Here is a 16,380-nt window from a genome sequence, read left to right as displayed (position 1 = left end):
TAACAAAGCGAGCTTTTTTTTTTCCGCTGAGTTTTTTAAAATGAAACAACGAGCCCTCTATGAACTTTAGAGGAAGTCAAAATTCGAACATTATTTTAAACATTCGAATATTATCTTAAACACTATTGTAAATTTATTCTAACATACCTTTATTTTTTATGAAATATTTTTTCTCTGTGAAACTTTCTTTGTATGACCTAGCCGAAAATGTTCTCATAATGAAGATAAGTTTCAGTGTTAAATGCATGTTTTTATTAAATTCAAGTTGAAATTTTAACTATCGACAACGATTTTTATGGATTTTTAAATTTGGGTACAATTTTAAGCCCAAGATTTTACAATAAGAAAATTATTTTTGAATATATGCAGAAAATATGTATGGAAATTTACCAGTCATAAATAATTTTTATTTGCGGAGACAATTTTTGAAAATATTTTCTTACTTTACCATATTTTGTGTTCATTTTTTATTATAATTTTCAATTTTCACAAATTATGTCTAAATTTTCACAAAATAGGAACCTCTCAAAAAAAAAACTTAGACAGACCCCTGGTGTGCGCTAAACATCATTAAATTTGTCTTTGCAAGATTATTCCAAAACTAATCAGATGACGATGAGAATCAATCATCTACATTTTAATTCAAATTTTTTTTCTCTTTTCATTGAAACAAGAGTTAAACAATACTTTACCAGCATAGCATGGTCTGTCCAAGCAGGTTGTTTCTGGACGGCAAGTGATACCATCGCCGATATATCCTCTGGGGCATTGTCCACATCGATATCCACCTGGGATATCGGTGCAAGTGACTCCTTGGAAGCATGGCCTATCTCTACAACTTCTGCTACCTTTTGAGGAGAAATAAGATTTGCTTTTGAATCACTATTTCCATAAACCAGCCGAATGCCAGCTCTTCGTACGGGGTAAAAAAAAAGTTAATTATCAATAAATTGGCATTAATCAACTCTACACTATCATGCAAAAAACTGAAAGGCATATATCGATGCAGCTATGAATAACAATTAGGAAAGTTTTAAATAAACCCAATTTTTATTTATTATCCTTTCTGGTGATTTTAAATAAATAAACTAAGCAAAAGACCGTTGTTGAAATTTAATTCCTAAAATTGTTCGTAGCGGTGTCTGTTCACGCAAACTATCGCCAACTGGCACCAAAAAAACTTTTAATTTGTAAAAATTAAAAAAATGCTGGGGTTTGCCCGTGGCTACTAGTTATACCATTCAAGTTGGACAATTTCTGTAAAGTCGCGATTATTAATAACTCGCGATAATTTATCAAGGATCGCTACTCGGAAATCGTCATGATTTAGCGATTATTTTGGCATGGGTACCGATACGGAAATCTTCCCGAACTAAACATTAACTCTAACAAAACATGATCAATCTATGACAGTCCACATTTTAGAACATAATGTTTTGTCAATTCAAATATCATTGACTGTATATCATTTACGTTTATAAAAAAAAAATTTAAAAACGTTGTTTTAGATAATTTTAAAAGCACTAGTTCAATTATATCCCTCTTACATACTACAGGCACTAATTTTACTTCAAATTACCTAAATAAAATTACGTAGTGCGATAAACTCGCAGTGAAACTCGCTTTTGTTAGATAGAGCTGCAAATTAGTCATGTTATCATTAATGTTAAGTTTTAAATTATTTAAATAAAACAGAATCGTACGCAGTTTAATTCGAAACAATCTGCAATAGAAAAAACAACAATAAAAAGAACATTTTTTTGGTAAGCAACACCAAATTTTGCCGAACTAACTCAAGAACTAGTTTTAAAATTGTTGCAAATAAAAAAAATACTAGTTTTTTCTTAAAGCAGACACAGTAAATCTTTTTCTTTTTGCTAGACTAGACTTTAAAAAAAATTACTTTTAAAACAACTTCTTGCATCGGTACACTTAGCACGAAAATACAGATATAAAATAATTCTCAACTTTCCAAACACATTTCAGCGAATTAGCAAGGAAATATTATTTTTATTCTTACATTTCAACTCCTTAAATGAACTGTAATTTTATTTTGAATATCTTACTTGAAACTAAAGATGATTTTCATCCAAACAGAAAAAAAAATGCGAATAAATTATTTCAAACAAAATATATAAATTTGAAGAAAGTTCTAGGATGCAATTTCAAATAAATTAAACTCTTTTTACCTCTGCACATTTCGCAATTTTGAATAGCTTCCCTCAAATGTTTCGTTTCTCGCACCTGAAAAACAACACAATTTTACAGTGAAAACCGTCAGGATAATTCATAACTCAAACAATCATTAATCACATCATATTGGAAATGTATAATTAATTTTTTTTTTCTAATCTCAGTTTGGCATCCTTTTTTTGATTGATTATGCATTATTAAAGATAAAGTGGTTTTAATTTCGTATATATTTTGAGAAGTGAAATATGGAAAAATAATTTGCTTTTTTCAAATGTTAATTTTATTAAGTTTTATTTCTTTAAATTCTGTTTCTTTGAAAATTGCGCAGTATTCTTGAGAAAATGGTCGACAGTTTTAAAAGTAAAATCGAATTTTTTTTTTTTTTTTTTTTTTTTGGTTTTTTGAATAATCTACTCCCAAAGAATTTGATGGATATGAATCTGTTCGTGAGATATTGTATTTAGATGGAATTGAAATACTGTATATATCTTAAGGAGCTTCCGTGAAATTTCCTTAAATAAATTACAGTAAAATATTTGAAAATTAATTGCTGCATAAGATATAAAAAGAATTGCAAATATGCCTAAAAAATAAATACAAACAAGTTTTATGTTTTAGAATAATTAAATTGCTTTGAAATATATGTAAACGAGTTGCTATAATATATATAGAAACAAATCTAAGCATTTAAATTTTAACATTCAGTTTCAAAGTCATGAATTCTGAAAAGGAACATATACTTTAAGGTATTGAGAATAATATTGATAATGTCTAAAAAATTTACACATGACGATACAAAAATAAGATCAATTTTAAGCTTCAATCAAATGAAATTGATAAAACTTGTAAGAACTTAAAATCAAGCCCTAACCAAAACAAATGAACTTTGCTTTTATTTTTAAATCTGAAAAACTTTAAGTTTTAGCATTATTTACATACAATGCGAACGGCAATTTAGTTATAAGCATTATTTGTTTCTCTTTACAAATATTCTATTGTTAAGAATTTCCTAATAAAGTTTGGTTTAAAGTAGTATTCAAAAATTGTATTCAACTCGATTGAGAATATTTATTCTATTCGGATTTAGAAGGATTTAGAATGTTAATCCTTTCTCGCAGATGTGATATCGGTGTCCATGTTATATATTTTTTCTGATCCTCTAATTACAAGCAAAATTATATATATATATATTTTTAATTATGAAAAATAGTCTAATAGTTACTAAATAAATCTGTTAGATTATTGTAATTATATTTATCTTTAAATAAAAAGTCCCCTAAAAAAAGTAATTTGAAATTTTTCTTCATTCATATTCAAAACTTTATTACTAATTGATTTTGTAAATTAAAGAAATTTCATTGACGAATAATTGTTTCGCTTAGATATAAAACTGCAAAGTGGAAGTTTGAAAAATTACTTTTTGGAAATGAACCGTGTTTCAGAGATTTCACTTTTTACGCAGAAAGAGACCGGTGTTTCATGACCGATTAAAATGCTATATAATTTTTTTCACTTATTCTGACCTAAATTGATACAAAATAATGAAAAAATATATGAAAAATACGTTTAGTGAAAATTCTGCGCCGGAGGGTCTTAAAAACTTGAATGCTGCCAAAACACAAAAACTTTGACTTTATTTTTAGATGCAACAAATGCTTTAGTTACTATAAAAACAATAATTTAGATATAAACATTACTAATTTAACCTGTAATAATTGTGGTTTTCGGTTTTTTTTTTTTTTTTTTCAAATATGTGGTTGTTAGAATTTCTTAATAATGTTTGACTTGATTATTCCAACAATGAAGCCAATTCAATTTTGAGCATTTTATTGCTCCTCTCTGGTAAAACATTTGCAACAGGTGCTTCCCTTATTACCTTACTTTCCTCTGCCTCCATTAGAGAAGGATCTATTGAGTAAACATCGCACCTTAACTACCCAGAGAGAGAAAAAAAGTTCTTCGCAACATTTTATTTACACGGCCATTTTTAGTGTGGCGAAATAGCTATTTTCTGCGCCACCACTTGGCGAAATAAGGTGCTTTTAACAACCTCGTAAAAAAACTTCGGTTTAAGCAGGACGTTTACAGCAAAGTAGGCAGAGTGTGGAATTAATAAACTGAAAAGTCCTATAAAATCTCATCCACAGGGTCTCGTCACAGAATCATCAAAATGTCGCTGATATAAAATCCAGATGGCTCCCTCGTTCCTCGCCAATGGTCCCCTAGAGATTTCTCAATCTTCTAAGACGCGGGAATGATTTCTCGTAATTTTCTGTTTCGCATCATTTCGTTCCAAGGTCGTTTCGAAGATTTCCTCGAAGAAGTACTGCTTTGATGCCACAGACAGAATTTATCTTTAGGTGTGTGTGTGTCTGTGCGGATTAAAAGATGCAAAGCAAGAATGTGTCTTCTTTTATGGAGGGGCTTAAAGTTTGCGACGAACAAGAATAAACTTGGGGAATAAAAATGCCATTGATGTTCAGCCAACCGTAAAATAAGATGCTTTTGTTAATGATTTCAATTTTAGAACATCTGTCGCCTACTTAAGTTGATATCGATTATCGAATCCTTGCACACTTTTATTAACAAAATATAGTGTTGCCACTGTAAGACACAAACTAAGGATATCTGGGACTGATTTTGTAATGTTTTTTTTTTTTTTTTTTTTGTAAAATGCATGTAATTTTTTAATAATTTGTACTGCTATATCATTTAATGTGCATAAAGTTTCGCACGGGTCTTAATTTATTTGAAAAAGGGGGACAAACCAGCCCCCTATTTATCAACTTGGTAATTTGATTTTATTTGATAATATTAAATTGATATTTTATTTTTATTTTTTAAGTATAAAGAAAATGGAAAAAAAGAAACAAAAGAAATTAACTTGATAATTTAAATATTTGTGACTCCATTTATACGTTATTTTGTAGAGAGAAAATTCGGCTGTACCAGAATTCTAACGCTGCAATGGTACAGTAAGAAAAGAAAAATTCCTGCTAACATGAACATAAATTTACTAAATCATTTTTGAATTTTTCTAAGATTCTTGAGATCCCTGAGTATTTCTAAAACAATATTCAAATAAAAAAAAATTAAATAAAGCTGGTGGTTTTAATATTTCATATTAAAAATTATTATTATTTAAAATTACTACTTATATCATTTATTTTAAATAAAAAGTACCCATGCAAACTTTGCTTACTTATTGTTAGACTCCTAACTGCCAAGATAATATTAATTTTTCATATATTTCAAAATGTTCCTAGAGTACATAATTTTTGGTATGAAATTTGTTTTTGATAAACTTTAAATATAAACAAATTTCTTAAACGCATAATCGGAATGAATAAAATTTTGTGATTTTTTTTTTTAAATCTGGAGAACTTTTCAAAACTAAATTAATATTACTATGATAAATATTTATTTCATATAAAAATGTTAAAAATATTCTATGAATTAAATTTTTTAATATACATAAATTATAACTTAAAAAATTTTCAAATTAAAACTTTTTGAACTAATGCACCTAAAATATTTTAAAATTTGATAAATTTAAAATTCACAATATTTTTAACTGCATTTATTTAAATATTTTAACAAAATTTCTGCTGAACTTAATGTAACTGTGGTGTAACTACCACTACGAAAATTAAATATCAATTCACTGGTATATAAGACATGCTAACTTGATTCAATCATGCATGAGGTACCTTTTGATAGATGAAGGTTGGCATGATCGATAACTCCACCCCCTCATAACTAAGCTTTCAATTTTTAGAAGAATCTGGTTAATGAGTACAGATTTTGAAGAAAAGAATGGAAAGGCAAGGAAGAAAGAAAATCTTTTCAGCAAATGATAAGCATGGTTCCTTGTTTCTTTAATTAGATTCTTTCTTATCCGTAACAACATTGTGCCAAAAGATAATTTCTAGATATTTTAGTTCTCAAAAACTACTTCGTTAAAATTCAAAAAAACAATTGAGCAAATGATAAATTTATAAAATAAATTAAGTTTATTTTTTACTTTTTAGAATTTATTACAATAAATACAATAAATTTTATCTCATTAAATTAAAAACATTTGCGTAAATTATCTCATTACAAATGGCTTGAACTATAAATCGCAAACGATTTCAATTCTCTGCAACATTTTACTCACCATTTTCTCTCTCTAATCTCAAAATACGCTCATTAGAATGTCCAAACCGTTTGCAGACGATCTCGCATTTCGCTATTTTCAGAAAAACATTCTGGATTTGGAGATTATGAGTTAGGTGAACGCATTTTCCCTCGACGAGTTAGCAAATATGCGTTAAATTTCTAACTCTGTCACAGATTTCGCTAAATTAATAACTCCACGAGGGAATTCCCTCTTTCATAATAACTAAATTTATGGTTTAGCTAAGGGAAATGTGTAATATTTGTGTAGTGCTTAATTATTTGGTAGCTAAGCTACAATTTGAGATAAAAGACTTGATAATCTAAAGTTTTATTATCCAAGGAGCATGACGATAAAACCCAAGAGGCGGTTATAATTGCACATGATTTTCTCTAGAACTTTTCTTAAAAATTTTATTTGAAAACTTGACATGAAAATTGAAAGAATTTTTGAAGTATAATATTAAAACTTTAAAAGTTATAACTATCAATTAAAGAAATAATTTAAAAATATGATAGATAGGAGAACGATATTTTTGCGTTACTATTCTTCAAAATTAAAATAAGTGAATCTGCAAAATTAAAAGAGGTTTTTATCATTTATATTAATACGAAAATTCCTAGAGATCTTAAAAAAAAAACTAATTTAAGCTCAAACTGGCAAATATTTTTCGTTTCTGCAGTTCTTTAGTTTTTTTCTTTTTCGTTTATTTAGTGCTGACATTTGTTTATAATGTCAGGCACTATTTAGAGAGGTCGAAGCCCTGGACAAAGTACAGTTTTATGGGCTCTTAAATTTTTTATGACTACTGAATCGTATTTAAAGCAAAAAATTACACGTAAGGAAAAAAGTGTATAAATAAAAATGATAAAGATATTTAAATTATTTTCGAATTCTTGGCCAAATAAATGATTAAGAATTATTTGTAATTGAATTAGTGATAGTTTTATCATTTCTAATTTGATAAAAAGTTATCTACGTCAATCCATTCATACAACAAAATTTATACTGTAAAAAAAAATTTAAAAATATTATTTTAAAAGCATAACTTTAAATACGATTTTATTTCTATAAGGCAGCCACTAAAGTATTGACAACTTGTTTAAAAAAGAACCTTCCTCAGTGTTGTAACACAAAGTGTCAGAAGAAAGCAGGGAACAAACAAGTTGCAATAAGGAAAAAATATGCTTACTCATTAGGGCAAAAGGAACAAGCTTGAAGAATCAAATAAAATAAGAAAGATAGGAACCAGGTGTGTGAGTTAGGTGAGAATCCCAGGTGCACAAAATGTAGAAATTAAAATAAATTTCCGAAAAATAGAAAAAATGGGGATAGCAGAAAATCATTAACTAAATTATTAGCTAAAGCAACTTAGTAAAAAAGTTTTAAACTATCACCTAAATACTACAAAGCTATTTTTGATGGAAACTATGGTGATGAAATAAGGAAGCCAAATACCAAAAATCTTAAAATTTACAGTAAAATTCAAAAAGTCTATTAAATTAACTGTTGGAGGACCAATTACTTTAAATTTCTCTAATTCGACTTGGAATTAAAACCATTTAAGAAGTCAATACGAAATACGAATTCGGAGGGACAGAAAAATATTTTTCCTTAAAAAGGAGAAAAAAACTTTTGGTTTTAATGCTTTATTTTCCCCCTTTTTTTCGTAATTATGTATTTTTTCTTTTTTCTTTCTTGTTCGTTTTCTATGATGGAAATAAATATGGGTAATATTTTCGTACATATTTATTCGAGAGCTTTTTAATAGCAAATATGTTATAAACTTTCAGTTATTTTTAGGCCTATTATATTGCTTAAAAGAAATATTTCGTAATCTAAAATAATTTTGTACAAAAGGGTTGTGTTAATTGTAAGGCCTGAAAAACCATTCAATTATTTTTTAGGCTATTTGTTACAAAACTTATTTTATAATATCAGCAAATTTAGTACAAAAGAAATTAATATCAAAAGAATAATTGTACAAGTCGGGAAATATCTTAAAAAATTTGAGCTAAACTAAACTATAATTAAATGTCAATTACTTTAAATTTCTCTAATTTGACATTGAATAAATCTATTCAAACAACTAATTAGAAAAAAAAGTTACATAAATTTCTTGATGTTAATAAACTATGAGAGGTATTTAATGAGTTTTTCAAAGAGGATATAAAGTATATATATAAAGAGTACACTTACTTGATGGTCCATATTCGATCGAAGTTCTTTAATGGCCAAAGTAAGCTCATTTAGAGTTCGAATTAAAAGTTCTTGTTCTGCGAAAGAGGAAAAAGATAGTTTTTATATTTTAATTTTTGTTCGTTAGTATTTTTTAGAAAGCTCTGTTGATAATTAAAGTTAGTTAATTACTATTTCAAGGTACTTGATTCAGAGTAATTATCTTAAAAATAATTTGGACAATGAGTTTAAGTTTGGAGTTGAGAGTGCTATTTTAAAGACCATGACTCAATAAAAGAAAGTAAAAAAGCGTTTTTCGTTTTAAATCTTTTAATTTGAAGCAATATATTTGGAAGCATTTAAATTACAAGGTTTTGTTTTTTTTTTAAGAAAAAGAGTTTAAATTTGTAAAGTAAAATAATTGACCTACTTTCTTTGAAATTTGAATAACTTTTCTTAGAAAGTAATTTGAGTTTTAATAAAAATGTATATTTTGTAAATAATGGTAGTAAGATTGTAAAATAGTATATTGTCAAAGATAGCTTTTTTTTTTTTTGAAAAATATAGATCTAAGTTAAATTATAAAATCACGAAAAAAATATTGACGAATCTTTAGCGAACTAATTTTCCAGATATTTTAAAAGGACCAATTAAAGCTACTCTGTCATCACCTTAAATAAAGCTTTTTATGCGAATAAAGTGTTGTATTTTCGTAACTGCTGTGAATTTAGAACAATTATTCATATTCATAACTGTTAGGTCAAGTTATTCATAAAATGGTGTAAAGCGTCAATATAAAAAAAAACTACTATTTTGTAAAAACAAAAAGCATTTTTATTCACTTTTTTAATGTTTAAATAGTTACTCTAACGCCACATTATCTGGTCACACAAAATTTTAAAAAAATTCAGAATTACTCATTGATTTTTATAATCATAGTGGAAAAATCTAATCAAATTGGCGACTTTTAAAAAGTTTATTAGCTTCTAAATCTTTTATATCATTTGCAATTTCTGAAGCAAAGATAATTATTCATAGTAAAATGATATGTGCAATTTAAACTGTGGACTTGAGATTTAAACTGAGGCTTCTCTATTTTCTTTGATGAAAAAGTTGCGAAAACATTGTTCATGTTAAAAAGTTTTTAAACGTTTCATACATGATTATTTTATAGTATAAAAGACCACTTGAATTATTTCAGTCTTAAAATTTGGTTTCTTTTCACGAGTTGCTTCCTATCTAAAGAAGTTAGAAATGAATATTGTTAGACTATTACAACATTTATCATTCTTGTTAATGTGGATGGCATTATATATTATATAATAATGTTTAAAAAATAAAGGTTAACTCGATTGCCAGGCTGTATCCAAAAATGAAAGGAAACCTAAATTTGATCCATTGATTATTTTCTTGTAAAATGGTTCAAAATTTGGAGTTGGTCTAAAATTACTAACAATTGCTCTTACAAACGGCCGATATTTTGTAAAATTAATTTTTAGCAATAAGACATTTTCGAATTTCGGAAGCGTTATTTCTTGTTTTTTCGCTTAATATTTTGGTGTTTCTCAAATTTTGTGTTATGTGAACTCAAAATACTCATGTGTTGGTGTTGAAAATTAGTGTTGAATTGATGGGAAAAAACATTATCAAATCCCGAGGAGATCTGTTGACGATTACTAAAATTAAACTGATTACTAAACTAACCGTTAGAATTGTCCACTTGTTTCAGAGTGGACAATTCTAACGGTCAGAAACAGCAATCAAGTGGAAAATGAAAGATAGCAAATCGAAAAGAAGCGTTTTTAACCTCTTCGAAGCGGGCGAGTCATTAATGCATTCTCAGGGTGTCGATAATCAGGGTAAAAAAAATTTAAAAAAAACTGGTTGGCAAACTATTTTTACTGCAGCTTATTTGTGGGCTGGGTAATAATAGTTTGTTTTATTTAATTCACACACTACTTAGTTCGTATTAAAAATTTTATAGTTACTCTTTTAACACACAAGGATTGGATGTGTTAGATTTAATGTGAAAGCAAAAATAAGTCTGCCAAAGTTAACTATGCCCAAACTTAAGCTACCGCTTTTTATTTTTTTACTATCCTGATTCTGATTCCGTACGAATACATTTATGACTCACCCAACCAGAAAAGGTTAAGTGGGTAGAGCTGGGATGAGTTTTGAAATAATAGTAGTACTTTATTCACGTCGGCTAAAACGCTGCACCGTGGGGCATTTTAATTTTTTTTTCTAAAACCGTCGTTGAACAGCCGACCCCGTTTTGAGTTTACCACAACCAATATACAACTCCCTAGCCTTGTAATTTTAAACCCAATCCAAATGACAAGGGAACTACTCCTGGATCACGTATTGGGAGACATTTGTCTCCGTGGTGAACTTTTTTGATGGAACTAACTCGCATTTGCTTCACATGGAGAGGGAAACCACGAAAACCTCACACGGTTAGTTTCACGGCAACGGGACTGATCATATTTTCCTATGAATCATATTATCCCATGATCCGTCTACCTCTGAGGATATTTTACGTCAGAACTGTGGTCGATGCGAGCCGGGTGCGGAATTCGAATTCAGTCGTCGCTCATATTCGAATCCGTTTCACCTCATTGGAAGGCGATTGTTCTATCCCCTAATCCACCACAGTTCAATAATGAACTATTAGCGAAGGTTTGAGAAGCATCCCTGTGGATTCTTCGACTACGTGCCATCACAATTTTGATCCCTTACTGAGGTGATGGCTCCCTGCTTGGGTAGTCTAACGATCTGTGCTGGAATTCGAGTCGTTTACGATAGAATATTTTAACTAGGTAGAACACTTCAAACATTACTGCACACCCTCGGTCCTTCCGCAGGCTAATCGAAGTGATTACCCACCTGCTCACTGACTTGTGCCAGTAACTTCAGACAGACTTCGATATATTTACTGGAAATCACCTTTTCACTCTGAAACGTTAAGCTTTAGACGAAAGAGAGAGATCAGGCATCTTGGAAATTGAAATCGATCGATATCTATGAATAATGACAGAAAATGGAATGAATGATTTTCGTATGTCATAAGATGCTATAAATAATAGATCTTGATAATGGTTAAATTTTGTTTTGTTCCATTAATTTTTAAATAAGTTTCTCATTTCATGGATATTTCGGAATTTTCATAAAATAGCTCTCCCATTCAAAAAAGTCACTGTAAAACCTGACAAGGTCAATAGTAACGAAGGTATTTTGAATGTTTCAAAATCAACTTAATTGTTGGTGAAATTTGAAGAGAAGTAAACGATTATTATTAGATAAATGACTATTATCACTAACTCAACAAACAAAATTTTGATACATTTTTTCCACATTGTGATTGACCTTGATAATAATTCGTCCAACTTTGATTGAGTTTTTTTTCTCACTTAAACATTAATTTTCAGCTGATGAACAATACTTATTTTTATGATTAACTTTCAACAAAGGTTCCATAACTATGTCATCAAAGTGATAAATACGTATAAATAAGCGAGTTATGCTACGGATTCGGTTTGTCTCATAAGTCAAAGCTAATCAGTAAGTATGGAAGTTGTTATACTCACCATTTACGTTGAAGAAAACTTCATATTCAGGTTGAGTACTTTGAGCTTGCCTGATGTTACAACCGCTGAGTTCTAAGGCTTTTTGCCACGATACGCCAGGCAATATGGTGACATTCATTTTTCTATCTCTTTCCTAATTAAATTTTTAAAAAAACAGACATTCCTTTTATTTTAAAACAAAAGTAACATTCAATATTTCATAAATTCAAGAATTAAAATTTGTTTAATAGAATATTTTAATTTGTTTAATAAATTGTCCATAAACCAGAGGAAATTCTTAAAAATGATTTAGTTTCTAACTAGTTTTGAGAAAAACACTGAAAAGAAATCTGTAGGTCAGGACACAAATTCGGGCCATGGGAATTTGTCGATAAGGAGAGTCAAAAGTTTCTTAGTGAAAACATTATTTTATTTTGTTTTGTAACAGTCGTTGAACAGCCGACCCAATTTATTGGGTTTACGACTACTAATGTTCAACTGAGTAGCCTTGTAATTTTGAATCCGATCCAAAAGACAAGGGACTTCCTGGATCAAGTATTGGGAGAAATTTGCCTTCGTGGGGGTCTTGTTGATGGAACTAACACGCATTTGCATTACATGGAAAGGAAAACCACGAAAACCTTTCATGGTTTGCTCGATGGCAAGGGGACGCTAACCCATGATCCGTCTACCACTGAGGATATACTAAGGATATTTCACGCCAGCACAGTGGTCCGTGCGAGCCGGGTACAGAATTCGAATCGATCAGTCACAGATGGGATTCGAACCCGGTTCTCCTCATTGGAAGGCGAATGATCGGTCTCTTGAGCCACCACGACTCTAGTGAAAACATTAGAAATATTTCTTAGGGGGGGGGGGAGATTAAAGTTGAAGATGAGGAAGTTGAACATTTATGTTTAACATTATATAGTGATTTTTTTAGCATTATACTATACCTATTTAGTAAAAGAAAATCTAAAATGTTGAAAACGTTCTACATCGTGTTATGCTTTTGTTAAGCAATATGCTATTTTTAAGAGGACGCCATACTTCCCCTCTCCATGACAGCAACTAATACTTTTTCTATGGGAGAGTTCTCTGCTCATAATTATTTTGCATTTTGATACTTTGAATGAATTCTTTCAGCATTTGAAATTTCATAGTTTACTCTTAACTTTTTGAGAACTCATTTTTTCCCCTTTACTACAAATTTTAAATTATAAATGGAGGTGAAATATCGGAAATGGAGCTACCTTCTAGAAATCCGTTCTTCGTCTAAACTTTTGCAACAAATCCTTATTTTTAAGTTCAAGTATGGAATCTATACATTTCAAGCTTTCAACAGGAATAAATTGTAATTATTTTCTTCTATTATGAAATGTGTTATTAGCAGAGAAAAATGAAAAACAAAATACTTAAAAAAATACGAAAAGAGCATTAACTACGCCTCTGCCCCTCGTAACTGTTCATGTCTTTCATGGGAGGGAGGGGGAAAGGGGATAGCTTCTTTACTTTCTCTGATTAGCTTTGGAATTAAAACACATTGGGGGTCTTCTCTTGAGGTTGAAAATGGTTTTATTTATTTCATTCTCTCTTCCTCTTTCTGATCTCCCACTCACTTCCTCCCTCTCTTTCTCTCCCTCTCTTTCTCTCCCTCTCTTTCTCTCTCTCTTTCTCTCTTTCTTACTCTCACTCCTTCTCTTTCTTTTTCTCTTTCTCTCTCTCCAGCTCTTTCTTTCTCCCTCTCTTTCTCTAGCTCTTTCTCTCTCCCTCTCTTTCTCTCTCTTGTTCTCTCTCCCTCTCTCTCTTTTTCCGCTTTCAAAAGGGTTCAGCTGGAAAATTTTTTCTTTCCTTTCCATTCGAATACTCTTATCATTTTTTGAAACTTGGACGTGTGCATTTTTACAATAAGTAATAGAACACACTTACACTAGTTTAACAAATTAACTAAATTATATTGAATCTACTTATTATCTAATTAAACGCGTTAAAACAAATGTGTCTTTTATTAATTTTTTCTTATAATATTCTAAAGCAATCGTATAATATTAACTCAGTCACCATTTTATGATTAGGATATTTCATTATACTCTTACATTTATTAAGTAATAAATGAGGTTAATTTATTTTCTAGCAATTTTTTTTCTACATTTATAAGTAAATTTAATGCAAAGTTACGTTCAGTTAACGTATGCAATTAAAATAACTGCATGCAATAATAAAATTGTTTTTCCCCGTCTAATAAATATTTTCTCATTGTATTTTCACAAATGTTGTAAATTAATTTATTGTAATGCATAATTGCGTGTAAATTTCGTTACTTATTCTTGCTCAACTGTATATTTTAGTTCTTTATCATTCATCATTCTTTATTTTTTATGTTTTTTAGTGAAGATTGCCTATAATTAATTAATCAGGATTGTTAATAATATTTGTTCGTATTTTGTTTTCCATTTTGCTAATGATCAGCTGTTCAGCTTTTTGTTTTTCATTAAAATTTTTTTATACTATTTCAAATTTAAATAATTAAACTTCATTTTCACAGCTGATCACGTAAATTCTCGATTTTTTTCTCTCTATTTTATATAGTACGTTAGATTAAAATATTAATATTTTATTTTCACATTTCTGTGTATAACTGTGTTCATCATAATTCGTATTTTCGAAAATATGTTTCATTTTTTTTTCCATAGCGATAACAGATATAAATGTACATAGTCTTTTTATTATTTGCAATTTTAATTTTCACAACTGCGCAGTATCATGACCTTTTTTCACTTGTTTTAATTATTCATGTTTTATTCTAACATTTTTCAAAATTCCACATTATGCCCAATACTTACTATTGTGCAATTTATTATACTTATTTGACCATAAACTCAGTTTTTGGTATTAATTTTTTTCATCTATGATGTAATAAAAGTTTTGCGCACAGGGAAAGAAAGCTACAGATATTTGAAATGTTCAACATTATGCTGTTGTTTTATTGCGCATTATACTATTATTCAGTGAAAGAAAACCTTAAATGTTTATAATGTTCAACATTATGCTGCTGTTTTATTGAGCATTATACTATTATTCAGTGAAAGAAAACCTTAAATGTTTAAAATGTTCAAGATTATGTTCTTCCTTGTTAAGCATTATGCTATGCTTTATCTAGGATAGAGATTCACAAATATTTGAAATGTTCAACATGCTGTTATGCTTTTGTTAAGCATTATGCTATGCTTAATCAGTGATAACAATGATTAATGTTTAAAATATTCAGCATTTATGTTCCGAATTCAGTCATGCTTTTAATAAGTGAGCATTAAAATTATGCTATATATAATTATGCTATACTTATTCAGTCAGTAATTATGCTATACCTATTCAGGGAAAGAAATATTTGAAATGTTCAATTATTTATGATGACGAATGATTGTCTAACCTCTGATATTTAAAGAATGCCTGCAGTCAATGTTAATTACACAGTTTTGCTTTTTTTTCATTTTTAGAGTTTAAGTAGGGGAGAGTGGGGTCAATTGTAACAGGGTACGATTGTAACAGAGCAAAAATTTCGAGTGTCGGGTTCTAGATTTGGTTCCTAGGTGGCGCACTAGGTGTATTTAATAAATCTACATGTACGTCCCTGATGACAACCATTTTTATGTACTTTTGAAAGAGGTACATCACAAAAGATATTTTCACGCTACGCAAGTACTTTTTTTGGTATTAGAATATTATATTGCAGCAAAGTAATTTTGTTTAAACAAATGAAAATTAGTGACCGAATATGTAAGTGGACACCTTAATTAACATTTCAATAAAAAAAGATTAGTTTTGCTAATTAACTAGCATTGTTTTTAACAAATGAAGCTGAAATGGAGTCTTGGGGACAATTGTAACAATAAGTAAAGGGACGATTGTAACAGCTGAATATAAATAATCTTATGTTTACAAACCATTACTTAACTCTTTAAGAACCACCAATAGTTTCCTATATCACTTATATTATGTTGCATGTGCATTATTTTATTTGTCACCTTTCACAGCATAAATTAAAATTTTTAACCCCTTAAAGTTAAAAGTTTAACCCTTTAGGTCTCTGCTCATTATTATTTTTACTCCTAAAATATCACTTCTATTCTGATCAATAAAAAAATATGTCACAACTATGATAGTATGTATAATTAACTATGTTTTAGTTGAATTTATGAACTGTTACAATTGGCCCCGTAAGTGGGGACAATTGTAACAAGTGCATGACTGTCAAAAATTGTTAATAACTAATATGATAAT

The 16,380-nt window shown here is 29.1% G+C and overlaps 1 protein-coding gene across 1 annotated transcript in view; it reads right to left on the bottom strand.

Annotated features, from left to right (window-relative positions):
- Window positions 1-16,380, bottom strand: part of LOC107456330 (cartilage oligomeric matrix protein) — a 106,357-nt gene that overhangs the window by 69,531 nt on the left and 20,446 nt on the right. The window contains exons 4-7 of the mRNA XM_087168317.1: window positions 12,121-12,253; window positions 8,552-8,628; window positions 2,190-2,244; window positions 693-848 (exon numbers count right to left, since the gene is read on the bottom strand). Coding sequence (XP_087024443.1) covers window positions 693-848; window positions 2,190-2,244; window positions 8,552-8,628; window positions 12,121-12,253 — 421 coding nt within the window. The remainder of the gene's footprint in view (window positions 1-692; window positions 849-2,189; window positions 2,245-8,551; window positions 8,629-12,120; window positions 12,254-16,380) is intronic.

This window comes from Parasteatoda tepidariorum, chromosome 7 (assembly GCF_982258835.1).
Source record: "Parasteatoda tepidariorum strain Cologne lab strain chromosome 7, Ptep-v5.0, whole genome shotgun sequence".
Classification (NCBI taxonomy): Eukaryota; Metazoa; Arthropoda; class Arachnida; order Araneae; family Theridiidae; genus Parasteatoda; species Parasteatoda tepidariorum.
Note: the sequence above shows the minus strand (reverse complement) of the source record. Positions and strands in the feature narration are given on the sequence as shown.